At 46.1% G+C, this 25,546-nt stretch overlaps 1 protein-coding gene across 4 annotated transcripts in view; it reads left to right on the top strand.

Annotated features, from left to right (window-relative positions):
• Positions 1 to 15,485, top strand: part of TUFT1 (tuftelin 1) — a 44,096-nt gene extending 28,611 nt beyond the window's left edge. For 3 of the 4 annotated variants that reach the window (XM_027097602.1, XM_027097600.1, XM_027097604.1), the window contains 8 exons: positions 651 to 716; positions 3,753 to 3,866; positions 7,821 to 7,949; positions 8,533 to 8,627; positions 11,265 to 11,370; positions 12,245 to 12,328; positions 13,226 to 13,326; positions 13,913 to 15,485. In XM_027097602.1, the coding sequence (XP_026953403.1) occupies positions 651 to 716; positions 3,753 to 3,866; positions 7,821 to 7,949; positions 8,533 to 8,627; positions 11,265 to 11,370; positions 12,245 to 12,328; positions 13,226 to 13,326; positions 13,913 to 13,976 (759 nt within the window). In that variant the 3' untranslated portion in view covers positions 13,977 to 15,485. The remainder of the gene's footprint in view (positions 1 to 650; positions 717 to 3,752; positions 3,867 to 7,820; positions 7,950 to 8,532; positions 8,628 to 11,264; positions 11,371 to 12,244; positions 12,329 to 13,225; positions 13,327 to 13,912) is intronic. The other variant, XM_027097601.1, reaches the window with a different exon arrangement.
• The last annotated feature ends 10,061 nt before the right edge of the window (positions 15,486 to 25,546 follow it).

Raw genomic sequence — 25,546 nt, forward strand, 5'->3', positions numbered from 1 at the left:
ATAAATTAGGAGTTTAGGATGAAAATATACACACTACTATATATAAAATAGATAACCAACAAGGACCTACTGTATAACACAGGGAACTATAATCAATATTTTTTAATAATCTATAAGGGAAAAGAATATGAAAAAGAATAGATATATATATGTATAACTGAGTCACTTTGCTGTACACCTGAAACTAACACAAGATTGTAAATCAACTATACTTCAATTAAAAAAAAAACAAGGAGGGCTTCCCTGGTGGCGCAGTGGTTGAGAATCCGCCTGCCAATGCAGGGGACACGGGTTCGAGCCCTGGTCTGGGAGGATCCCACATGCCGTGGAGCAACTAGGCCCGTGAGCCACAATTACTGAGCCTGCGCATCTGGAGCCTGTGCTCCGCAACAAGAGACGCCGCGATAGTGAGAGGCCCGCGCACTGCGATGAAGAGTGGCCCCCGCTTGCCACAACTAGAGAAAGCCCTCGCACAGAAATGAAGACCCAACACAGCCATAAATAAATAAATAAATAAATAAAGCGAACTGTCAACAAGTAAAATTAATAAACACTATTTAAAAAAAAAAAAAAAAAAACAAGGAGAAGAATGTTTCAAAGTTGATTGCTTGGGACTGTTTTCACTACCAATTTTATTTTTCTTTGAATAGGTGGTGCTAGAAAAGCCAAATGGCTTCAGTCAAGGTCCCCTGACCCCACATAGCAGCCCACCCGAGGTAGGTAACAGGGAAAATAGTGGTAACTACTGCTTGGCCAAGAGGCAGGAAATAATCCTTCCTGATCCTTTTGTTTATTGCTTTCTCTGTCTCACTAAATATGAGAGTAATATTTACTTGCTGTAAAAATTCAAACAAAGGAGAAATATATAAAGCATAAATTTTCCTTCCCCAATCCCACTCCTTGAAAGTATTCAAGGTTAACAGATTGAAGTGGGTGGGTCCTTTTATTTATTTAATTTTTATTTTTTTGGCCTTGCTGCGTGGCTTGTGGGGTCTTAGTTTCCTGACCAGGGATCGAACCCACACCCTTGGCAGTGAAAGCGCAGAGTCCTAACTGGACCGCCAGGGAATTCCCGTGGGTGGGTCCTTTTAGAGCAGTGCTTCTCAGCCTTCATTGCCCATTAGGATGGCCTTGGGAGCTTTAAAGGATGCGTGCCATCCCTAGAGACTGTAATTTAACTGGTCTGAAGTGTGGCCTACGCATCAGGACTTTTAAAAGCTCTTCATGTGATTCTAATATTTAGCCTATTAGTTCTAATATTCTAGTCTACAGTTCTAGAGTGTTTTTCTATACACAGACAACCATATTTAAAAGCCATATGTATCTGTGTATATACACTAATATATACACATGCACCATCTATACATACATGGATAAATGTCTGTATATAATATGCACATACTTTTCACAATTCCAGTTGTGATAAATACATTATTTCTTGCTTGCTTTTTTATTTTTTTAAGCTGAAAAGTATATATAGCCTTCTTTCCATATTTGTATGTGTAAATCTATCTCATTCTCTTGAACGACAAAGTATTTCCTTCCGTAGCTGTACTTTCTTTCCCCGCCCCAACTTTATTGAAGTATAATTGACAAATAAACATGGCTGTACTTTTTTTTAAATGACATTTGTTATTATATATTTTGTGATTACATAATAATTTAAGACACACATAGTGTAGAAAATTAGGGAAATTCAGAAACACAGAAAAGTTGAAAGAAGAAAAAAATATCAATTGTAATCTACCCAGAGAAAAACCAGTTTGGTGAAATTTCCTTTGTTTTTCCTTCAGTGCAAATATATATTTATGATATTGAGATTAGACTGTATATAGCATTTCGTTGCATTTGTTTCTTTGCTTGGGCAGGTATATTTTTGGGTTAGGTTTGTTTGGCTCTCAAGTGCAGAGCTGAATCAGACCTTCCCATCAGTTCAGGGCTCATTATCATCATTGGTCCCATAAAGACCTCTCACTGCTTTCACTTTTTTTTTTTTTTGTCTCCCCCACCAAAAGGTACTCACTCTAACATATTCAATATATGATTTAAATATGCCTATTAAATATGATTTTTTTAATTAATTAATTTATTTGTGTTTAATTTTTGGCTGTGTTGGTTCTTCGTTGCTGCGTGCAGGCTTTCTCTAGTTGCCACGAGCAGGGGCTACTCTTCGTTGCGGTGCACGGGCTTCTCATTGCGGGGGCTTCTCTTGTTGTGGAGCACAGACTCTAGGCACGTGGGCTTAGTAGTTGTGGCACGCAGGCTCAGTAGTTGTGGCGCACGGGCTTAGTTGCTCCGTGGCATGTGGGATCTTCCCGGGCCAGGGATTGAACCCGTGTCCCCTGCATTGGCAGGCGGATTCTTAAGCACTCCACCACCAGGGAAGCCCATTTTTAATTTTCATAATGGACTTGTGCTGTATTTCTGTTTTTTCCTTTTTTTATCCAACACCATGTTTTTAGGCTCTATCTATGTTGCTGTGTTAAAATCTGGTTTGTTGTCTCTATCTCCTGCAGGTAAAGTTTTATAACTCCCTTTTTTCTCTTCATACTGTATCATTAAATTTTTCCTTGTCATCAGAGAGTCTTATGAGAATGCCATCTGAAATAAACACATAACAGTTGTGCTCCAGGAGGAGCCTTTTCAAACGTTCTCACCTGCCCAGCAGCATAGGCGCAGACATAGGGGAACTGACCAGATAACTTACTGACGGCTGGATTTGGAATGTTGTGATTCTAGCCACTTACTTTAGATGTGCAGTTTGGATGTTTCCCTTCCCCGAATCACCATATTTGGCAAATATGCTGTTGGCAACAAGTTATAATAATACCTGGCACTATCTGTTCAGCCTTTCTTCTCACAGGCTCCAAGCCCTACCGGATATTATCTTAGTTTTGAGGCAGGCTGTAAGGCAGGGCGTGGTAAGGAGTCTTTTCCCTGCTTCCCAGGTAGAGAAACAAGGCCCACAGGACTCAGTGATAACACAGCCACCCAGGGACCCTGTCCGCTCCTCCCAGCTGAGCTCTGTGCTCTGGTTTAAAGGTGCTGCTATTTCCCCGCTGTGCAAGACCGGGAGGGACTTTTCTGTCAGACTCAAGGGAGCTGGTAACTGAAGTGAGCAGAGATGGAGGCGAGAGCATACATGCCAGTTTGGGTGTGCCTGGGGGAGAGGCTCACAGTAACCTCAGTGAGACACCTTTTCCTCCATTGAATCAGATTCCTGGACTTATTGGGTGCTTTTGCCTTAAGCTGCCCATCTGTCAGTAACCCTTTATCTGCTGATCTTTGTGCTAAGTGCAGAGAACCACAAAAGACGTGCCTTTGGGACATGCCCCTCATGATGAATGTGGCACAGTCCCTGCCCTTGGGGAACTGTAGTCCAAAGCGAAACATGGTCCCTGCTCTCAGAGAGCTCTAGTCTGATGGAAGCAGGACAGACACATGAGAACGGCATAAACATACCTGTTCCTTAATCAGTTGATACATGTATAAAGATTACTACAGTGTGTCCTAAAATAATCAGGTGATTGGAAACTAGTTGAGCTCTTTAAGGTATGAGAGTGTTTTCACATGAATAACTCAGAACTCCTTAGTGCCTATGACTGACTAACTCTCCCCTTGTGCGATGTGAATTCTTTTGTGAGGGTGGTCTGAGCAAGATGGTCCAAACAAGTGTGCGTTGTCGGGGGGACCTTGTCTTACCAAGTCACAAACATAGTAACTTCACCTTCCCTTCCCTCCTCTGGCTGCAGGTGGACACCTATCTAGATGAAGATGCCGAGAGCTTGAGGAGGACCGTGCAGGACTTGCTTGTCAAGCTGCAGGAGGCTGAGCGGCAGCACCAGTCAGACCGTGTGGATTTTGAGGTGAGATTTGGGATCTGGGGAGAAGGTGCCCTAAGGGTTGGGCCACTGGATACAGGTGCAGATGAAGTCTTCCTGGCTGGAGTGCCATCAACTGGAAAGGCTAGGCTCTGTGGCCTGGAGCACTTCCTGTCTGCTTTGCCCTTTCCTGGATATTTATAGTTTTTGTTGTCTAAGGCTAGCTCTTGAGTCTCTGCTCTACTGGAGCAGAGTGGTGATGCTGGTCTGGGAGAGCAGGTACTTCAGAATTCCTTTCTATAAGGACTGCTGGGCTCTAGGCACCATGCAGGCAAGGACTGTTGCTGTCCAGTTCACCACTGCATCCCCAGTGTCTGGGACAACACTTGGCATCAGGTGGGTGCCTCTTAAGTGTGGACAGGGTGAGTGGATGAATTGGTGTGGCCTTAGGAAGAACTGTGCCCATGGAGTCAGGGGACTTTAGATCAAGACTTGGCTTTACAACACAGAGCTCTGTGATCTTTTTTTTGAAATTGAAGTATAGTTGATTTACAATGTTTTTAGGTGTACAGCAAAGTGATTCAGTTATATACACATATATATATATTCTTTTTCAGATTCTTTTCCATTATAGGTTATTTCAAGGTATTGAATATAGTTCCCTGGGCTATACAGTAGGTCCTTGCTGTTTATCTACAGTATATATAGTAGTAGTATCGGTTAATCCCAAATTCCCAATTTATCCCTACTCCTGCCCAGAGCTCTGTGAACTTGAGTGAGTATCTCAATTATTGTTATAAAAGTAATACTAGGTTATTGTAGAAGATTAAAAAAAATACAAAAATCTCTATATAGAGAAAGCCCCCCACTTTTAAAAGTATGTGACGTCTTCCATGCTTTCCAGACAATTCTTTGGGTATAAGATGAGGTACACTGGGCAAACAGAGCAGTTTTCCTAGCTGCTCTGTATGAGAGTAACCTTCTGTTATCTGGTATTGTTCACCCACACGTAAAGTACTTTTTAGGTCAGAAATATGTAATCATAGGATTCTGCCCTGCCCAGGCTTGCCAGGGTCTGGTGGAAAGAGGAATCCCAGCCTGAACTCTTCTGTTTTATGGACTAAGAGAGAGAATTTTTTTTTTAGGCCACACCACGCGGCTTGCGGGACCTTAGTTCGCTGACCAGGGATCGAACCTGGGCCCCCGGCAGTGGAGGCGTGGAGTCCTAACCACTGGACCGCCAGGGAATTCCCTAAGAGAGGGAATTTTGAGAGGTGTATTGAGGGTGAGGACGAAGGGCAGTGAGAGTGATCAACTGCCTCAAGAGTAGTCGAAGTCTTACCTGAGTGAGTAGTTTAACCTCCCTAACCATCAGTTTCAACTTCTGTACAAAGGGGTCATGAAATATACCTCACAGGTTTGATGTATGGATTGAGTGAGGTAATATATGTAAGCATATTTATTATTCAAAAGGGTTTTAGAAATAAAAAATATCCTATATTTTTCTTAGTGATCCATTTAACACATGGGTTTTCTTATCCTAAATAATTTGGGCTTAGGGTAATACTAAGATTAGTTTGTCTCAGAACAGAGTAGCTGTGCAGTAAAGGAGTTTGTTGTATCTATTTCAGATTCCACAATTTGTATAATTAGGTTGACAATGAATTGGTTCAATGACCAGCTGTTCCTTACCTTATTGGAGTAGAACAGGAGGAAGGGGAGGTCGAGGCTGTAGCACTGACCAGACTGTGAATTTTAGAAAGAAATTTCTACATTGAGAGACACTGTGAAGTACTGGTTGGTTTTGGCAGCATACGGGGGGCTCTGCTGGCCCTGGGTTTCAAAGCTTGAGCAAAAGTGTCCTGAGTAAAAGCCCAAGGCTAGAAGACCCCTGACAGCTGTTAACCGCACGCCCATGGCTTCTTACAGGGGGCTGCCCTTTACCCCCAAGGCATGCAGCACCCACCTACGATAGGAGATGCTCCTTGGGTTTCTCCCACTGTTGGGGTAGGTCACCACACCCTCTTATGATTAAGAGGTTCCCTTAGGGCAGAGCTGGCTGGAGCTATGGGACTGATGTGGCAGAGGAGTGTGTTTTTTTCCTTTGTGATCCTACAGCTGGGTGTGAGGATCATTTGTGGCCCGTTAATGCTGTATTCCGAGCACACATCAACCTGGGTGCAATGTTTGTGTACAGAAATGAGAGGCCTTATTTTATTTTTTTGTGGTATGCAGGCCTCTCACTGTTGTGACCCCTCCCGTTGCAGAGCACAGGCTCCGGATGCGCAGGCTCAGCGGCCATGGCTCACGGGCCCAGCCACTACGCGGCATGTGGGATCTTCCCAGACCGGGGCACGAACCCGCGTCCCCTGCATCGGCAGGCGGACTCTCCACCACTGCGCCACCAGGGAAGCCCGAGAGGCCTTATTTTTACATTCCCGCCCATGGTGCTGGCCTGTTCCAGGCTAATATGAGACATTTGAAGGCTTTTCTCTGTCTCTTCTGGTGAATTAGACTTTCTGGTCTCCCTTTTCTGAATATGCAGGGTAGGAAGGGCAAGGTTGTCAGTTACCATGAGGAAAACCTCATGGTTTCCCGTTCTACTGGCTCCTGGCCGTTAGGAGGGATTTGCCGTGAGTTTGCTCTGGACAGAGCTGTGTGCAGCATGGACACATCCCATCACACATCATCCTGTGCTTTGCTTTCTCCTCCTTGATTCTGACTTGGGAGGTGCCAGACAGTCTGGTTGCTGGTGTTCTGTTTCACCAGGTCTGGTTAGGCTTTCCGGAGGCTACTTGGATTCTTTTTTAGTAACTGACTGGGGAGTCAATATGGGGTATCTGGGAAGCATTGAAATGGATGACGAGGTAACCGGGTTCTGTCATTCTTTGGCTGTGTAACCTTGACTAGGTCAGTTGATCTTTAGTTGTGAAAGGAGAGGGTTGGACTAGATGACCATCAGTTCCATTCATGATGTTATGGAGCGGTGTTGTGCTGAGCTCTGGAAAGGTAACAGTGCCCAAGGTCTCCGCCATCATGAAGTTGATGGTCTCCTGGGGGATGCACACAAGTGACCGGACAAAATCTGCTCAGTGCTATAAGAGGGAAGGGCTGTGTCTTCTGTGAACACACAAGGAAGGACTCCTTACCCGAGCTCAGAGCTCCCTAGAAGAAGGGGTGTCTAAGCTGAGACCTGAAGGATGACTGGAGTTGGCAAAATGCACGTGGGAGGAAAGGAGGCAAGTTCTTACTTTTTCACGACAAGTGCTGCTTCTCTCCTTTCCAAATTGGCTTATCATCCTTGACAAAGAGCGAATGCTTCCTGGTGCTAGTAGCCCTTCCGGGTGCCATTTTGGCCTTTCCGGTATTGCTGGAAGTGAGGACGAGGAAGAGTGGGAGACAGAAGGAAGGACATGGAGATCTCCTCCCCTGGATTTTTTGTGTTTGCACGAGGGGGAAAGCTGAAACACTGGGTTAAGCTTGGGTGGCACTGGAGGGCTGGTGGGGATGTTGACGAAGTCATCCATCTGGAAACCGGTGCTTGTGGGTTCCAGGTGTCACTCTAAAGTAGAGCTTGATCAACTCTGTGACAATTAACCCTGCAAGTGGAGTTAATCTGCTAGTCTCCTGAGTGGTCCTGGAACAGTGAGTGGGAGACAGCGGTGTGCTCATCAGGGTTGCCTCCCTCCTCCCATCACTGCACCCAGATTCCTGTTTTTTTTGTTGTTAATATTTATTTGGCTGTGCTGGGTCTTAGTTGTGGCGTGTGGGATTTTTAGCTGTGGCGTGTGGGATCTTTAGTTGCGGCATATGAACGCTTAGTTGCAGCATGTGGGATCTAGTTCCCTGACCAGGGATTGAACCCGGGCCCCCTGCATTGAGGACACGGAGTCTTAGCCACTGGACCACCAGGGCAGTCCCCCTCCGGGTTTTTTTTCTAAGGTTTTTATCCATGTTTGTCACTCTGCCTGCTTAACGCATCCCCATCCTGTGTCACAGGTCACACTCAATCGGTACCAGAGAGAAGCAGAACAGAATCAGGTGGCCCTTCAGAGAGCAGAGGACAGAGTGGAACAGAAGGAGGCGGAAGTCGGGGAGCTGCAGAGATGCTTTCTGGGAATGGAGATGGTAACTGTTGGACTCTTGCTCTTCAGCACTCAGACTCCTGGGCCGGAAGGCGCCTGGGGTTGACTGAGGTGGTCGCAGGGACTGTCCTTCTCTGAGCAGCTCCAGAAAATCACATTTCATAGCTTCCTTTGGCAAATACCTTCGAGGACCTTTCAGCCCTTAAGGAATGGGAAGGTCTTTCTCTGTCTAACTTAGCCCTTGACAACTAGAGTTGAACCCATTTCCATTTCAGGCGGGTTCTTGTATAGCTGCCCTTTGGCCTTTGAAGATGGTTCTTCAGGAGCCACTCAGCCTGGTTTCTTGGGGACTGGTAGCCATAGTTGGCAGGGGGGCCTGGATAATGCAGGGCTGGACTCTCCCTCTGGGCAGCTGGGTGAGGCTGAGAAGTTTCTATGTGCTGGGGTGGGAAGGGTTATCCCGGACAGGGGAGAGTGCCCCATCAAACCAGCTTGGGCTGCTGCTGTTTGGCAGCTGTCCCAGGCCCAGCAGGGGCTGACTGCCAGCCCTAGCGCCCATCTCACCCCAAACGCAGGAACTGTCGCCATCTCCTCATCTTAGATTTTCTTCCCTTTGGCCCATCCAGGAGCATCAGGCCTTACTCGTGAAGGTCAGGGAAGGGGAGACAGCTCTGGAGGAACTTCGGAGCAGGAAGGTTGACTGCCAAGCAGAACAAGAAAAGTAAGGACTCTGGTTCACTGTGAGGTTGGGGTGCAGGGAAGGGAGGGCACAGACCTGGGGAGGAAGCTGGTGCTGATGTCAGATTTTCCAGCTCTGACTCACCATGTCTCTGCTCAGTGTGGGGCCCTGCCCAGGGAGACACTGTTGGGGAGGCTCCCATCTCCAAGGAGCTCATTTTCCAGGGAGTAATAACCTGAAGAAAGGGCTTCTACAGTTTTAGAGCCAGGGTCAAGCAGGAGCTGGTAAAGTGTCTGCCGTTGTGGCACATCATTCCTTGGTTGTCATACTGGATGTGGAAGTGGTGTTATTACACCACAGCTTACTCCCCCCCTAAACAAAAACCAACTGTAAACTATCTGAGGGTAAAATTGAATACTTTCCTCACAAGTTGTGCTGATGAAAATAAAATGAGCAGCTTCGTGGAGAGCTACTGAACTTCTTTCATCTGAACCATCTCAGAAACTGAGACCCACCTGTCAGCAGTGGCATCTAGGGGATCTCTGAGATCCTTTCTACTCCAGGCTTAGAGGATTTTGCAACTTCCCTCTGATCAGAGGGGATCAGAGGCCCCAGACCAATGAAACCTACAGGGCAAAGACTGAGCCATTCTTGGACCTTCACAAATTTAGAAATTTTTTACGCTGTTGGCAAGTAATAATAGAAGATCTCAGATGGTAAATCAAATTTTTTAAAATAAATTTTTTTATTTTGGGCTGCATTGGGTCTTCATTGCTGCACGTGGGCTTTCTCTAGTTGCGGCGAGTGGGGGCTACTCGTCATTGCAGTGCGTGGGCTTCTCATTGCGGTGGCTTCTCTTGTGGCGGAGCATGGTCTCCAGTTATGGCAGGCGGGCTCAGTAGTTGCGGCTCACAGGCTCTAGAGCGCAGGCTCAGTAGTTGTGGTGCACAGGCTTAGTTGCTCCGCGGCATGTGGGATCTTCCTGGACCAGGAATCGAACCTGTGTTCCCTGCATTGGCACGTGGATTCTTAACCACTGCACCACCAGGGAAGTCCCGGTAAATCAAATTTAACATTAGTATATTGGTCTGGACTTCATTGTATAAGTTGGACCTTTCTAAGTTCAACAGACATTACCTGAAGGGCCTTCTAAGGAATTCCAAGATGAACCGACACAATCCTTGCCTTCTTGGACCCCTCAGTCTTCTGGGGGGTCCTTTTCTCTCCTTTGGGATATCCTTGATCTAGGCCTGCCTGACATGAAAAATGCAGACATCTTATTGTAGCCTTCTTTCAGACTTCACAGCAGAATTGCTTGATTTTTTTTAAAAATTTTTATATACATTTATTTATTTATTTTTGGCTGCATTGGGTCTTTGTTGCTGTGCGCGGGCTTTCTCTAGTTGCGGCGAGAGGGGGCTACTCTTCATTGCGGCGCACGGGCTTCTCATTGTGGTGGCTTCTCTTGTTGTGGAGCATGGACTCTAGGCGCACGGGCTTCATTAGTTGAGGCACGGGGGCTCAGTAGTTGTGGCTCAAGGGCTCTAGAGTGCAAGCTCAGTAGTTGTGGTGCACGGGCTCAGTAGTTGTGGCGCACAGGCTTAGTTGCTCCATGGCATGTGGGATTGTCCCGGACCAGGGCTCGAACCCGTGTCCCCTGCATTGGCAGGTGGATTCTTAACCACTGCGCCACCAGGGAAGCCCCAGAATTGCTTTAAATTACTCAGCCCTCCCTCCTCAATGGTGGAGGTGCTCATGGGCAGGAGACTGAGTGGAAGGAGCAGGAGAAGCACAAAAGACCAGATAATCCAAAACTGAGACTTGGGGATGGCAAATGACAGCTATGCATCATAAATGCTGATTTTCTAAATAAAAGGAGACTGAGTAATAGGGCACTGGAGAGCTGAGGGTGACAACTTAGAATGTTTGAAGCTTAGGAAGTATGAGTTTGGAGGCTCAGATTGCAGTGTCCCCCACGCCGAGCACTGCCCATCTTCTAGCAGTGGGCGCTTGTCTGTTTCCTCAGGCAGACCCAGAGGGTAATGGGTACCAGCAATTCTTCAGCGCTCTGAACTCCTGGACTCCCCAGCCTCCTGACCTTTGGAGATCTTGGCCCAGTTTGCTTAGAAGAGGCAAAGGAAGCAGCAGTGGCTGGGAATCAGGAGACTTAGAAATGGACTTGTGTGAAGAGGCTTTAAGGGTCCTCAAATCTTATCTCCCTCCTGATATAAAATCCCTGCCAAAGCTTGAAGGTCTAGGGTATCATAATCCCAGCTTGTACTTGAATCTTTCCAGGAAGGAGGAGTTCATTACACACGAGGCAGTCCACTTTCTGACAACTTTAATACTGAAAAAGTCTTTCCTGTGTTAATATAAGAACTCCTTCCTTGAAACATCTACCTATTGGCTCTAGTTCTATCCGTAGAACTATCCGGAATGACTTATCCTTTCTAACCTTTCCGAGCATCAGTTCCCTTATTTGGACTAGATGATCTCTAGTGATGCTTCTGACGTGTTGTTCTAAGGTGTCCCACCACCTCCTCCTTATAGCAGACCACTGGGGAATCAGGCAGAGGGAATCATGCCTGATCGAAAGCCCCTGAGCCCAAGGCCCTTACTGTGACTGGGTGGAGAAAGCATCTTTTCCCCTTGCCTCAGCCTTGTGGTCTTAATCCCCAGAGCTGCTAACCTGGAAAAGGAAGTGGCTGGGTTGCGGCAGAAGATCCACCACTTGGATGACATGCTTAAGAGCCAGCAGCGGAAAGTCCGGCAGATGATAGAGCAGGTAAGCAGGGTTAGATCTTACCCTGCTCTGGGTTACCCCCTCTGGAAGTTTCCACATTGTCTAGCCCTGTTTTCCTGTCAAGTCTACACCTTTATTGATTTATTTGCTTGGGTATCTTGGCTTATATTCATTAAGTGTCCCGTAAAACATTTATGGCAACCGATTACTAGGTTAGGGTGATTGGGATTTGCTTTTCTCCCATCTTTCCCCTACTTGTTTGGCTATTTGCCTTGTACGTTCCCCTGGGAGAAGAAGGACAAGGTTATTCTCGCCCACATGTTGAAGAGTGCTGGTAAATGAGTAATTAAGTCCCAGTAAACTCACTTATCTGTGTGTAGATTTTCAGCCTTTGCCCCTCATGCACATTTTCTGCCTTCCCTTGCCTGAGCTAGGGTAGCACACTCAGAACATGCCATTTTGTAGAATCGTTTGAGAATTTAAGATACCCTAACTGGGAGGGCATAGTTGCTGCATGTCAGCTCCATGAGGGCTAGGATTTTTCTGTCTTGTTCACTGCTGTTGCCCATTCTCTAGAACAGGGCCTGTCATAGGGTAAGCACTCAGTAAATATCTCTTGAACCAATACATAATTTGTCTTTCCCAAAGTCAAATGGAAGGGGTTTTGAATCATCCCTTACTTTGGATTATCAGGGTGGTGTTCCCCTCAAACCCCTGCCCCCACACCTGGGGTAATCAAGAGTTTAACACTCACTGAAACAAGGCTTTTATAGAAAAGCTAAGCCAGCCACTTGAGAGGTGCAAAACTCTGCCCTTTGTCTCTGCTGGCTCCCCCGCCCCGGCAGCGGGGCGAAGTGCGATGAGTATGTAATGAGTCATTTCAGAACAAGCTTCAGTGTCTGCCATAACTTTGCAGCTCCAGAATTCAAAAGCTGTGATACAGTCAAAGGACACTGCCATCCAGGAGCTCAAGGAGAAGATCGCCTACCTGGAAGCCGAGGTGTGTGTTCTGGGCAGCCCTGGGAAGGGAGCAGACTCTTGAAGAAAAAACTGGACATAGGGAGGGGGAGATTCTGGAGGGGGTCTCGATCCTGTCTAGCTGCTGCTCGGAAGTGAGTAGCTGGGGTGGTTGGATATCTTCAGTTCTGCTGAGTGAACATTTTCTAAGACTCTTCAGGGAGTTGCAAACAATGGAAGACCTGTCCCCACTCTGAAAGGATATATCCTCATGGCGCAAGCCCTGTGCCACATAGCAGCATGGAAGCCGGCCCCTCATTCTGACTATATGGGCTTGGCAGAGGAGCTGACAGTGGAGCTGAGCTTTGAAGGAGGACGCATTCTACGGGTGGAGTCTTCTCCTTGGCTAAGGCGATGGGCTCGATTAGCTAATGAGTTCTTGGTCTGATTTCTACCATACCTCAGGGCCCCTCCTGTCCATTGACTGACTACCTGAGATTGCTTTGCAGCCATTGTGTGAGAGTCCCAGCTAGTGGGGGAGATAAAAAGAAATGGGAGACAGGGTTGTTTATCTCCAGGGAGATTGCAGTCTAGATTTATAGATAAAATACATTTAAAAAATACCTAAGAATACTTTATAGAAAAGCATATGGACAACCATAAGTAAATATCTCAGCAGACTATAGGAAATTATATGCAGGAAATGTATAGAGAGGATTTACAGGAGAGGATCAGTGCTGCACAGTTATTGAGAGAACGCGCCTTCAGGGAAGGAGGCTGGAGTAAGTAAGTACTGGAGGGAGAGGGCATCCTGGTGGCACACACGGTAGGGGTTGGGGTGACAGCAGCGCACAGAGCTGGAGACCAGAATGAGCTGGTTAAATGTGGCACGGGGCAAACCAGAGGAAGCCCAATTCTAATCTCATAACTTGTGTTACAGAATTTAGAAATGCACGACCGGATGGAACACCTGATAGAGAAACAGATCACCCATGGCAACTTCAGCACCCAGAACCGGACCAAGACTGAGAACCTGGGCAGGTGAGTGGGCATGAATGGAGTGGGCCCCAGGTAGGAAGTGAAGGAAAGAGGGACAGAGCCGTGGGAAGGAGACCTTTAGTGCCAAGGCCAGGATGAGGCTCTTCTAAATCCAGCTTCCTTCTCTCAGTCTCGAATCTGACCCATTCTCCACCTGAGCCACTTTCTAACCAGCTTAGAGTAGAGCCTGATACCAGAACCCCAAAGAGGCCCATGAACAGCGCTAGAGGCGCCTGAAGCCCCTAAAGTCGTATGCAAAAATTGTGAATGTATAGTAAGGGCATATTTCCAGGGAGAGGGCCTTTTGTTTCCAAGAGATTCACAAAAAGGTCCAAGACTGAAAAAAAAATCAAGAATCACAGCCATACCCACTCCTAAGGTGTTCAGCTGCACCTTCTCTTTTCCCCACCCCTGCCACCAGACAAAAGTACCAGTCCCCTAACCTCTTAGCACTGACAATGACTATTTCAAGGCATGAGAACCGAGATCAGCGGGCCCTGCAGGATAGAATCCAGAGGCAAACTGGAGGGGCGGCTCTGTGAAGGGTGGGCAACAACAGGGCACTCAGTGTTTCCGACTTTCATTTCAGCGTTAGGATCACCAAGACCCCCAGCCCAAAGCCCATGCCTCTCATCCGAGTGATGGAAACATGAGCTGAAGGAGACAAGATGCTGCTGTTGCTGGTGCCTCTGGCCTGAGGAGCAGCCCACCACCCCTGGAGGCTGCCGGCCCTGACTTTGACTTCCCGACTGCTCCCTTCATGGTTCCGAACGCCAGTCCTCTACGCTGGGCGGACGGGGGATGAGCTCCCCCTCTGGACACTGCAGCCTCTGGAGGCCGGCGATATCCTGCCTACAGGACCCAGGGCAGTAGCCTTATTCCCATAGTTACTATTTTTCTCTGTAGCAGAGCCTCCCTTCTGTTGTAGACTGGAGTTTGTAGCCGGGCCGGTTATTCTGCCCCAGAAGCCAGGCCCTCCGCAGGTCAGGAGAGGTGACAAGATCTACCTCAGCCCTAGAGGCTGGAGGCACAGATGTCAGCAGTGATTGGAGAGTGGCCCCGGGGCATGAAGTTCCTTCCTTAAACACAGCTCAGTTCTTAGCAACAAACTGTTTGTTTTTCTAATTGCTCCACCCTCAGCCCATGCTGACCTGGGCCTCCTGCAGACAGACAATGGGGCTACCTGTCATGGCCTGTGAAGCTCAACTTTGACTGGACGGCCTTGTCTTTTGGGGAGGGGGAATGTCCTTCAGGGAGTAGCTCATAGCAGAAAGGTTCTGTGAGGCCACGGACAGTTACGGGCGACTTCTGTCTGTTGTGAGGACTCCCAGAATCTCTTAGGGTTTCCCCCTAAGTTGCGGAGCAAGATACACCTCATTCTTCTCGACTCAGAGCCTAAAAACTGTTTTCACTGGGTTACATCAGTCTCAGCGAAGAAACTCTCATGGTATTTATTTGGCTAAGTTATTGGTGTTTTTGCTTACAACTGATTAAATACCAAGAGTTCAGAGTTCTGCAGCCTTCTCTTGCGGTGTTTGGATTTGCTCTGACAGAGGGAAAAGAGTGTTCCCAGTGGACTTGTCGATTTCAGAATGATGTCATAGTCTTTTTCTCTCTTTCCTGCTGCTTTTCCCTTCCTCCTCCAAACCTCAGGAAGGCAAGTATTGATATATTCTCCCTGAAGCATCTGGGTCTGAGTGTCTGTTGTTTGGGGGAAGAGAGCAATCAGGAGGGATTGAATTCTTCCCTTAACCCCTCTGCACCCCTCTGCTCCACAGTCAGTTTGTTACCCTGGCTCTGAGTGAACCTGCCACTCATCGAGTTTCTTTAGGGCTCTTCCTGCAGCCTTAAGGAGGAGATAAGCGTCAGAATGTGGTACCGTAGGACACAGAAAAATGAAAAATAAAAATTAAGTCTTTAAGTTCTACTTGGCTCAAAACCAGAAGCCTTAAGTCTGCGGTTTCTGTGCATCAGGCCTGAGCTCCCATGCTGGCTTTGTCCATCGTGTTCTGGTGTTCTGGTGTTCTTCTCGCCATTCCCATTTGTGAAACGAGGGGGCTGGACCAGATAATCTCCATGAGCCCTTCCAGTTCTGATATTCTTTCCTGTGGCATGTTCTTTGTGGGGTGAATTTAATAAATTATGTTAATGTGTCTCTTTGAGCTCCTGGCCTGGTTTCTTTTCACTTTTCAGGGAGGATGAAAGAGCATAATTTTAGTGCCTCTTGCAGGTGGGCACCCTGCTGTCCACATCTGGGAGGTATGGAGACATCCCCAACACGATGATGTGGGGACTTTGTGGCATTCAGAGGAGTTAGCCTGTCTCTGTTAAACAGCTCAGCTCCATAGGCTGAGTCCGCATTGCAGGAGGTAGCCCCTAACTTGAGCTCTGACCCTGTCTGGGGTGGTGGCCTTGTGGGATCCCTAAGGTTGGCCACTGCGTGTCTTCCTCAGTTGGAAAAGATCAGCTGACAGACAGAGGTCCTATGATTACTTAGAGGTTTACCAATCAGCACTGGAGGGAGATGACTAACTCCATGTGCTTCGCAGAAATGAAAAGTACTCTGGAAATGCTGACTGCAGCTGTTTGAGGCTTTAGTTTTTGGCTATCTCTAGGCATCATTCAATTAATCCACTGATCATCTTTTTCTTTCTGCCAAAAAATGTAGTTGACTGCAGGGCCCAACGGGGACATAGCTAAATTTACACGAATCTTCCCTGTACCAAAGAAACTAGAAATGGAACCCCTGTCATCCCTGGCTGCATTTCCTCTCTAGTCCCCTTTCTCCTTCAATCAAAAGAATGTAAATTTTTCTCTTGTGACTTTTCTTCCCCTGTCTGCTTCTCAGCTAATTCACATCCAGGCTTCAGGATGCACTGGATACCTCCTTCCATTCCGGACCTGGGTTTGTCTTCTGACAGCCTGGGTTCTCTTCCTTCTCTGGAAGTCTTGCTTGGCCTGGGTGTATCTAGACTGTGCTTGTTCTCCGAATATTAAGAGGGTGGAAGCAGGGTGCGGTTACCTGAGGTGCCAAGGCGACTGACTTGCGTGGCTGGAAGGAGACAGGAGCGAGTGAGCCACCGCACAGGAGAGGGAGGCTCTGGGCTGGGTCTCAAGGACGTGGTTGGATGAGCAGAACTTCCATCTGGCGATAATGAGGTGGTCTGGAAACGTTCTGGAGATTAGAACTAGAGCTCTAATGGCAGTTCCCTGGAGGTCCAGTGGTTAGGACTCTGCGCTTTCACTGCCTCAGGCCCGGGTTTGATCCCTGGTCAGGGAACTAAGAGCCCACAAGCCACGTGGCACGGCCGAAAAAAAAAAAGAACTAGAGCTCTAAGAGATTCCTGGGACCAAAAAGTGCCCCTGGTGTATATTTCCCCGAGTTTAGTTGTACCACTGCTGAAAGGAACAGGGGCTAAGAAGGGTCTATGGGAAGAAAAAGTAGCTGAGGGAAAGGTAGTTTATATCCTGGCAACTTTTCCATTAGAGATGGAGAATAGCCCAGGGCCTGAGAAAGGGCGTGGTGAGAAGCTGCTCCTGACTTCAGCAGCCTGTTTATTGCCTGAGCTATGTCATTTGTAAGCCAACTCCTCTGTGCTCCTTGAATATGTCGCAGAGGGAAGATTGAGTCTGACTCCCTGGGACCTTTGCCATGATGGCCTGTTTATTTGAGCTGGGTGTTGAGAGCTGCCCGGACACGCAGCCATCATCAGCAGGCTGCTATAAACCCGGAGCATCACCCCAACATGGGAAAAGCTTGCAGAAGCACTCCTTGCCTCTGTCCTCCCACCTCTTCATTTGTCCCCTCCCTGAGTAGAAAAAATCCTGACAGGGACATGGTATTTCAACCAAATGGTACATTGGACCTCTTTTTTTTTTCAGTTTTTAATTTTATTTTATTTTTTACTTTATTGAAAAAATATCTTTATTGGAGTATAATTGCTTTACAATGGTGTGTTAGTTTCTGCTGTACAACAAAGCGAATCAGCTATAGGTATACATATATCTCCCTATCCCTTCCCTCTTGTGTCTCCCTCCCACCCTCCCTATCCCACCCTCTAGGTTTTCACAAAGCGATGAACTGATCTCCCTGTGCTATGCAGCAGCTTCCTGCTAGCCATCCATTTTACATTTGGTAGTGTATATATGTCAGTGCTACTCTCTCACTTCCTCTTTTTTAAAACTAAGTATCTAAAGCCAAAAATTGATTGGCTTATTTTCAACTCTATTTAAAAAAATTTTGTATTATGAAATGTTCCAAGATGTACTCTGTAAAGATGATTTGACATGACATGGCTTAAAGCAACTTAATTTGACTGAGGAGGGTAATATCCCTTGGGGTAGAAAAGCAAATTTCTGTCTTTAATCAGCTCTTCAATGTGTGTTGCTGTTTTTTGTTGGGCCTCTGCTAATCCCGTGGGCTCCCTCATTCCTCATTGCCAAGCGTTGCGGAGCTTGGGCCTGAGTTTTGTTCAGGCTCTGACCCAACAGCAGATGTTAGCCTAGGGCCCTTGGCCTCTTTTCCATGCTTCGATTTAGGACTCTCACTTCCGCAAGGAGAAAGTGTTTCCTATCTTCCCTGTCCCAGTTCTAAGCCCCATGACCTTGAAACTCAAAGTTGGAGACCTACATATTCTCTAGCCCCTCTTTCTCCAAGGAAAATCCTTATCTAGCCTGAGGCTAAAGGAGATGTGTTTTTAAAAGGTGAGGAATTTCTAACTCTGTGTGCTCTGTGGGTGGGCAGTGAGACCTACTTTGAACTCTAAAATGTGTGTGGCCTTTCTTCTGGAATCTCTCTTCCTCTGGAGCCCTCTGGGACATGGGATTGAGGGTAGATGGTGGTAGCTTAATTAATTTCCTGACCAGGTATTGGTCGCCAAGTCTTAGACCACGGGATCTCACAAGCTGAGGGGAAGGAAGTCATTTGTCCTCTTGACTTAATCTGTCAATTCAGGGGGGTATTCTAGGCCAAACTCGCATATGTCTGCAGGAGTTTGAGGACACTTATATCTGTTTTATATCTATTTCTATGTGTTTGCGTTTGAACTGGCCTGCTATGTAAAACATATGATTGTGGGGGAAAATTGGAAAAACACTGATGTTTAGGAAAAACTCAGTTTTTCACCTGTATGTCTCCTTTACTGCATACACAGAACACTTCACTTCTGGTCACCAAGTATGTGGGGGTTTTTCCCCCTATAACAGGCAATTCTCTGCAACACCAGCTGGGTGTCCTACAATTTAACTCAATTCTGACACCATCTACCTGGAGATAAGGTTAAGGGCTCAGTCTCAAGAGACTGTCCCTCCCCAACCTCAGATGCCAACTGCAGGTAGCAGGTCCCTAGCTGGACTTTTGTCTGACTTGCCTGCAAACCAGAGGTTCCCACAACCCCCTCCTTGGGTTCGATTAATTTGCTAGAGAGGCTCACAGAACTCAGGGAAACACCTACTTACCTTTACCAGCTTATTAAAGGATATAATAAAGGATGCAGATGAACAGCCAGATGAAGAGATCCATAGGGCAAGGCCTGGGAGGGTCCCGAGTGCAGGAGGTTCAGTCTCGGTGAAGTTGGAGTGCATCGCCTTCCCAGTATAAGGATGTGCTCACCCACCTGGAAGCTCTCCGAACCCCATACTGTTGGTATTTTATGGAGTCTTCCTCATGCAGGCATGATTAATCGTGAACTTCATTTCTAGTCCCTCTCCCCTCTCTGGGTAAGTGGGGGACAGGGCTGAGAATTCCAAGCTTCTAATCATGGTTTGGTCTTTCTGGTGACCAACCCCCATCCAGGAGCCCGGCCGGAGTCCCCTCATTAGAATAAAAGATGATCCTAGTGCATTTATCACTTAGGAATTGACAAGGGTGTTAGGAACCCTGTGCCAGGAACCCAGGGCACAGACCAATACATATGTTTTCTATTATCTCACAACTAGGCTGTAGATCTGTCTCCTTGGATATATTGTAATCTCAGGGTCAGGAGGACCAAAATTGACTTCCTTTGAAACTACCTTCCCTTTTCAATTCTCATACTTCCTCTTAGTAGAGAGAATCACTTTCTTCAGTGATTTAGAGCCATCTTTGACTCTTTGCATTTCTTTATTCCTTATATCTAGTTTGTCAGTATGTCCTGATGTTTCCTCTTTTGAGATATCTCCCAGACTTGCCCCTTCCCATGTTCACAGCCTCATCTTAGCCCATCTCTTTAAGCCTGGATTACCACAGAAGCCAGTCCTCACTGGTACCCCACCTCTAGCCTAACCTGCCCCAAATCCACCCACCTCACCACTGTCATTTGAATTACTCCCAGATACATTTTCATCCTATCAGCGGGGTTATTTAGCCAGGACAAAAGAAGGCTGATGGAAACATGATAGCAGTCTCCAAGAGATGAAAATCTGTCCTGTAGAAGGAGGTGCAGTTTCACTCCACCTAGCTCCAGAGGGGAGAACTCAGGCTTGTGGGTGGTATCTGCAGGGAGATGGCTAAGAAACAAAAGGACAGTTAGAGTGTCAGTTGGACTGTCTTGACGAGTTAGCAAGTTTCCCTACATATGCCAGTAATATCCCAGTTAGAAAACAATCTAAAATAACAAATACAAAATACCTAGAAATAAACTTTATTTGAAATGTCAGTAATCTATGTGAAGAAAATGACCACATTTTGTTGAAAAATATGGGAAACTTAATGAAGAAAAACTTTCCTGGATGGCAAAGTTTAAAATCGTAAAGATGTCAATTCTTCCTTAATTTATTTTTAGGCTTCGTGTACTTACAGTGAAAATTCCAAGAGTCCTTTTAGAATTAGATATAATTATTTTAAAAATTCATCTGGAAAAATAAACAAGGGAGATGGCAAAGAAAATTTTGAAGACAGACCTTAATTGGAGGATTATTAGCCTTGGCGAATAGTGAAATATTACATAGCTAGGCAGAAATAGACTCAATTTTATATAAGCATTAAAAAAAGGATAAAAGAAGCATTGCAACTCAATGCGGGAAAAGGCGTTTGAACAGTTGGTTAAGAATTTAGAAAATAAAAGAAAAAAGAATTCTAACCTTAAACAGTACACCTGAATAAATTCTAGGTAAATGAAAGAAATTAAATACTACAATTTAACTGTAGAAAAACTAGAAGAAAATACAAATGAATATCAACTCTGAGAGGAGATCCATTTAGAATTTTAGTATTAAAGGTCATGAAGGTATATGTCAATTATATCCCAATAAAAAATAAAAATAAAGGTCATGAAGGAAAATATTTTAGTTCATAAAAATGTAAACTTTCTAAATTGAAGAACTAAAGAAGGCCAAAAAATGGGGAATTATTAGTGGCAAATATGATGAAGAGGCAACATTTTTGTTGATAAGCTCATATTGATAAAAGTACTAAGATCCTTCTAGATCACTGGTCAGGATAAGAATGGATAGTTCAGGGCTTCCCTGGTGGCGCAGTGGTTGGGAGTGCGCCTGCCGATGCAGGGGACGCGGGTTCGTGCCCCGGTCCGGGAGGATCCTGCATGCCACGGAGTGGCTGGGCCCGTGGGCCATGGCCACTGGGCCTGCGCGTCCGGAGCCTGTGCTCCGCAACGGGAGAGGCCACAACAGTGAGAGGCCTGCGTACTGCAAAAAAAAAAAAAAAGAATGTATAGTTCATACAAGAGTTCATATTCTTTTTTCTGCACATGTTTATTAGGCTCCTACTCTGTGCCTTGGACTGAGGATTCAGGTGGGTTTACGACAGTGAGCAAGACAAGCTCAGTCCTGCCATTGGAGCCCTTATGTTAGGTGGGATAATGTGGGTTGCAAATCAGAGAAAATGCAGCTCCAATTGGCTTAAGCAATAATGGATCAGTCTGACTGGCTCAGGTGACTAAAAAGTCCAGAGATGCTTTAGGCTCACGTGAGCCTTCATAGAATAATTTGAGGTTTCACCAAAGACCCAGTTTTGTTCCATTTCTTCTCTGCACAAGAGATCTGTGCTTCTTATAATAGCGTAAAATGGGAAACGTGTCCAACAAAAGAGAAATGGATAGGTACATGCAGATGCATTCACTACAAATGGCCTTTATGAAGACTATGTCACATCAGGGAACTGTGCTTAGAATGTTAAGTGAAACAAAGTAGGACACAAAATTTTATGGACACTTATTACAGCTTAGCAAAAGAAAAAAAATATTTCTAAAAAAAAGGCTAGAAATAAATACACCTAACTGCTAACCATGTTAGTGTTAAGGCAGGATTTATTTTTCTGTTGGTTTTTGTTACCTTTATCCTTCAATTTCCAAATTTTCTACAGTGTTCACTCTTCCCTCTCCAGCAGGGTTGTGTTCCCACACTGCCTTCTGTTCATGCCAGGATCATTCCTCTCTTTGTACCTTTGCTAGTGTTATTTCCTTCGCCTGGAATGCCTTCCTCTTTTGCCCTATTAATCCATCAAATATTTATTGATAATTGATACAGGCGTATAGTGCAGCTTGTGGAATGTAATGTACATGAAAACACTTTGTAAACTGCTTTACAGATGCTAGTTGTTATTGTTAGGAGAAAAAAAAAAGATGAGGAGGATAAGGAAGAGAAAAAACTATTATTTGTACAAAAATGTGCCAGGTGCTAGGGGAGGCCAGGATGGAAAAATATAGAACAGGGTTGCAGTCCTCCAGAAGTTTAGAATCTTGTCAGGTGAGTAGAGGAAAAAAATACCACCATGTGGAATAGAAATCGATAGAAATGAAATGAATAGAAATAGATAATAGAACATGTGAAATGCGAATGTGAGAGAGACAGACAGTGATATAAGAGGAAACAGAGAAGGGTGGGGAGGATGTGGAGCTAGAACCAGGCCCTGAGGGATTTGGGCAGGTAGGTTCAAAGAGAAAGGACATAAAGAAAGCTTGCGTTGGGAAAAAATGTGGCATGGGGTGGGGTGGGGGGATGAGCCCAGCTGACGATCCTGCTGGAAAGTGGTAGGAGGTTAGGGGGAGGGGGAGATAAGTAGGGTGGGCCTTGCCACAGGTCTCTGCTGGAGTTTTTAAAAACTAGTATGGAAGTCCCAGGTGGATGGTGGGCAGGGTTCTTCCTTGCCTGTCTTGTTCGATACTGAATATCTTAGTACATAGAAAAGTGGTGCCTGGAACACAGTAGATGCTCAATAACTATTAGTTGAAGGGAAGTTGGAATGAATGAATCATAGGAGTGACATCATAAAATAGGAAGGCTAATCCGAAAGAGGTGGATGACATGGACTGAAAAGGTAAAGGCTGACAGCAAAGAGACAAGTTAATAGATTGTTAGGGTACTTCCAGGCAGGAAATAATGAGGGACTGAATTGGGATTATGGCTGCTGGACTTGAAAGTACAGGACTGGTGTGAGAGTCATTTGGAAAGAACCGATAGGCCTTGGTGACTAACCAACCAGATCTACAGAGATGGAGAGAAAAGAATCAGAGCTAACATCAAAGAAAGTTAATCATGCTTCAAGACTTGGCCTGAGTTCCTCTTCCAGGAAGTCTTCCCAGAATTCTCAAGCCTGTGCTGTGTGTTCCCTTTCTGAAATCAATTAACATAAATAATCTGTATCGCCCTGTATTAGGATGTAATAATTATGACATTATAATTCAGACTTTGCATATGTTTGTTTCCCCAACTAGATTGCAAGCTTTGAAAGGTCAGGGAAATATCTAATCCCCACAGTGCCTGGCCCTGGTACTGCCACAAAGTCCTACTGATTTAGAAGAAACCTGTATTCTCCTCTGTGCTGAAGAGGGCACTTACCTCTGTTTCTTGTTTTGAATTGTTTTCATCTTCTCTCTTAATTGGTCCCGGGTAGTATGGAAGAGACCAATCTGGAGTATTAGTATCCTCCCCATGTAAGAGTCGAATGCCAACTATTAGCATTGTTTTCAGCAATAAAGGATTTTATTTATTCCTTCATTCATTTGTCAGTCATTCAACAGTAGGGAAATAATGTAGCATAGAGCTTAAGAGTCCATGAGCTTTGGATCTTGCTTCTAATCTTAGATCTGTCATTCACTGGGCCATGCCGGTTTGGAAAAGTTATTTAATCTCTCTCAGTTTTAATTTCCTCATCTATAAAATCAAGATAATAATGTCTACCTAATAAGAACATTTACTGAGTGCTTACTGCCATTTACTTCCCGTTTTACAGATGAGGAAATTGAGACACAGAGAAAGGATGCACAGGTAGGAAGTGTGGAACTAGGAGTCAGTCATAGAAAATCTTGTCCCAGAGTCCTTGTGAAATGGGAGGGAAGCGGGCAGGGCACAGCCTTTGAAAGAACAACATAGCCCGAGGACATGACATAAACTGATTTGAACCAAATGGGCCCAAGATGGCAGACAAGTTGACTTCCACTAGACCTTGAGCCTCAGTATGTGCTCACTGTAACACATCAGCAAGCTAAATTACACAGCCATAGGCACCATGACAGTTCCAAGGCTGACCATAAGGATCAAAAAGTGGGCGGTGGGGGCTTCCCTGGTGGCGCAGTGGTTGAGAGTCTGCCTGCCGATGCAGGGGACACGGGTTCGTGCCCCGGTTTGCGAAGATCCCACATGCCGCGGAGCGGCTGGGCCCGTGAGCCATGGCCGCTGAGCCTGCGCGTCCGGAGCCTGTGCTCCGCAACGGGAGAGGCCACAACAGTGAGAGGCCTGCTTACCGCAAAAAAAAAAAAAAAAGTGGGCGGTGGCCCAATTCCTGGAAATCCCCGCCCCTTCCTGAAATACTCCTCCCATTCATTAGCCTATGAAATTACCCACCCAGATAAAAACTGACAAACCCATACCCTGGTGCCTTTCTTACTTTCTAAGGTTGCCCACACTCTCTGGAGTGTGTTTCTCTCTAAGTAAGTCCACTTCTTACCTATCACTTTGTCTCTCACTGAATTCTTTCTGGGATGAGACATCAAGAACCTGAGCTTCATTAAGTCTTGTGATCTCAGTTGGAAGACTGGGGGTTTTGGCCGCGTTGGAGTCCTGGCCGCATGGGTTTGAGTCCCAGTCAGGGTTTTGGCCAGGTTCGAGTCCCTGTACGTGGGTTCAAGTTCCAATCTGAGGTGCATGGTTTCACTTGTGCTTAATGGTGGGCTCTATAACGTCACAGGTGTGGCGATCGTCAATATAAAACCACATCTAAATATCATATGTAATGTGTCTGGCAGTGTCAGCACTGAATATGCTAATTATTGTTAATAAATCTTTTTGAGCATCTAATATGTCAGTGGTATAGGGTTGGGCTTTGGGGATATTAAGAGGAAAAGACTCTGCCCTCAAGTTACTCCGAGTCTTAATAACCAGATATTTGTGTGCCAGATATTTGTGTCCCAAGAGGCAAACAGACAATCATAAACTATCAGTGCTAAAGCAAACTTTAGAAAACATCCAACCCAACTCCCTCATTTTCCAGAGGAGAAAACTGAGGCCCAAAAGTGGGAGTGTGGTATGAGTAACTAAAGGTTGAAGCTTGGACAAAAATCCTGATCTCCTACAATGGAGTGGTGTGTCCTTGGCATAAGAAAGTGTTCAAAAAACACAGAGAGATGGTCCTTATCCAAGACCTGTGTGCAATTACAAAGCGGCTTTCCTTGGGAAGCAGAAAATGGGAGAAGTGGTCACTGACGGTTGGAGGGAAGCCCACCAGATCCGCCCGGCTCAGCTGTCTCAGCTGGTCTGCAACTTTTTAGCATTCTCTGTTTTCCTAAATTTCAACTGGCCATTTGCTTTTGCTCTCCTGTCTTCTCATGAGGGTGGATGTTCCATTCCTGCTCACTTCTCTAACCAGGGTGTGTCCTTAGCTAACTGACCATATCTCTCTTATCCTCAGGCTCCTTCTCCACCAAAAAACAACCACCACCACCACCAAAAAAAGGGGGTTTGGCCAAGGTTCCTTCCAGTTCTAAAATCACACGGGTCCTGGGACTTCCCTGGCGGTCCAGTGGTTAAGACTCTGTGCTTCCAATGCAGGGGGCATGGGTTTGATCCCTGGTCGGGGGAACTAAGATCCCACATGCTGGCGCTGGGGGGTGGAGGGGGGCACAGCAATGTTTCAGAGCACATTTCGTCAGCCAGTGAACCTGAAAACAAGAGGAGTTTCTTTGTTTGCCAAGCGGCGGTGCTTGCCACAAGAGGGCAGCAGGGCCTTGAGCACCTGGGCAGGTGCCTACTGTGGGCCCCACAGGAAGACAAGCAGGCTCTCTCCTCTGAC

The sequence above is a fragment of the Aethalodelphis obliquidens genome, unplaced genomic scaffold (genome assembly GCF_003676395.1).
Source record: "Aethalodelphis obliquidens isolate GAN/ISIS:26980383/991018 unplaced genomic scaffold, ASM367639v1 scaffold116, whole genome shotgun sequence".
Taxonomy (NCBI): domain Eukaryota; kingdom Metazoa; phylum Chordata; class Mammalia; order Artiodactyla; family Delphinidae; genus Aethalodelphis; species Aethalodelphis obliquidens.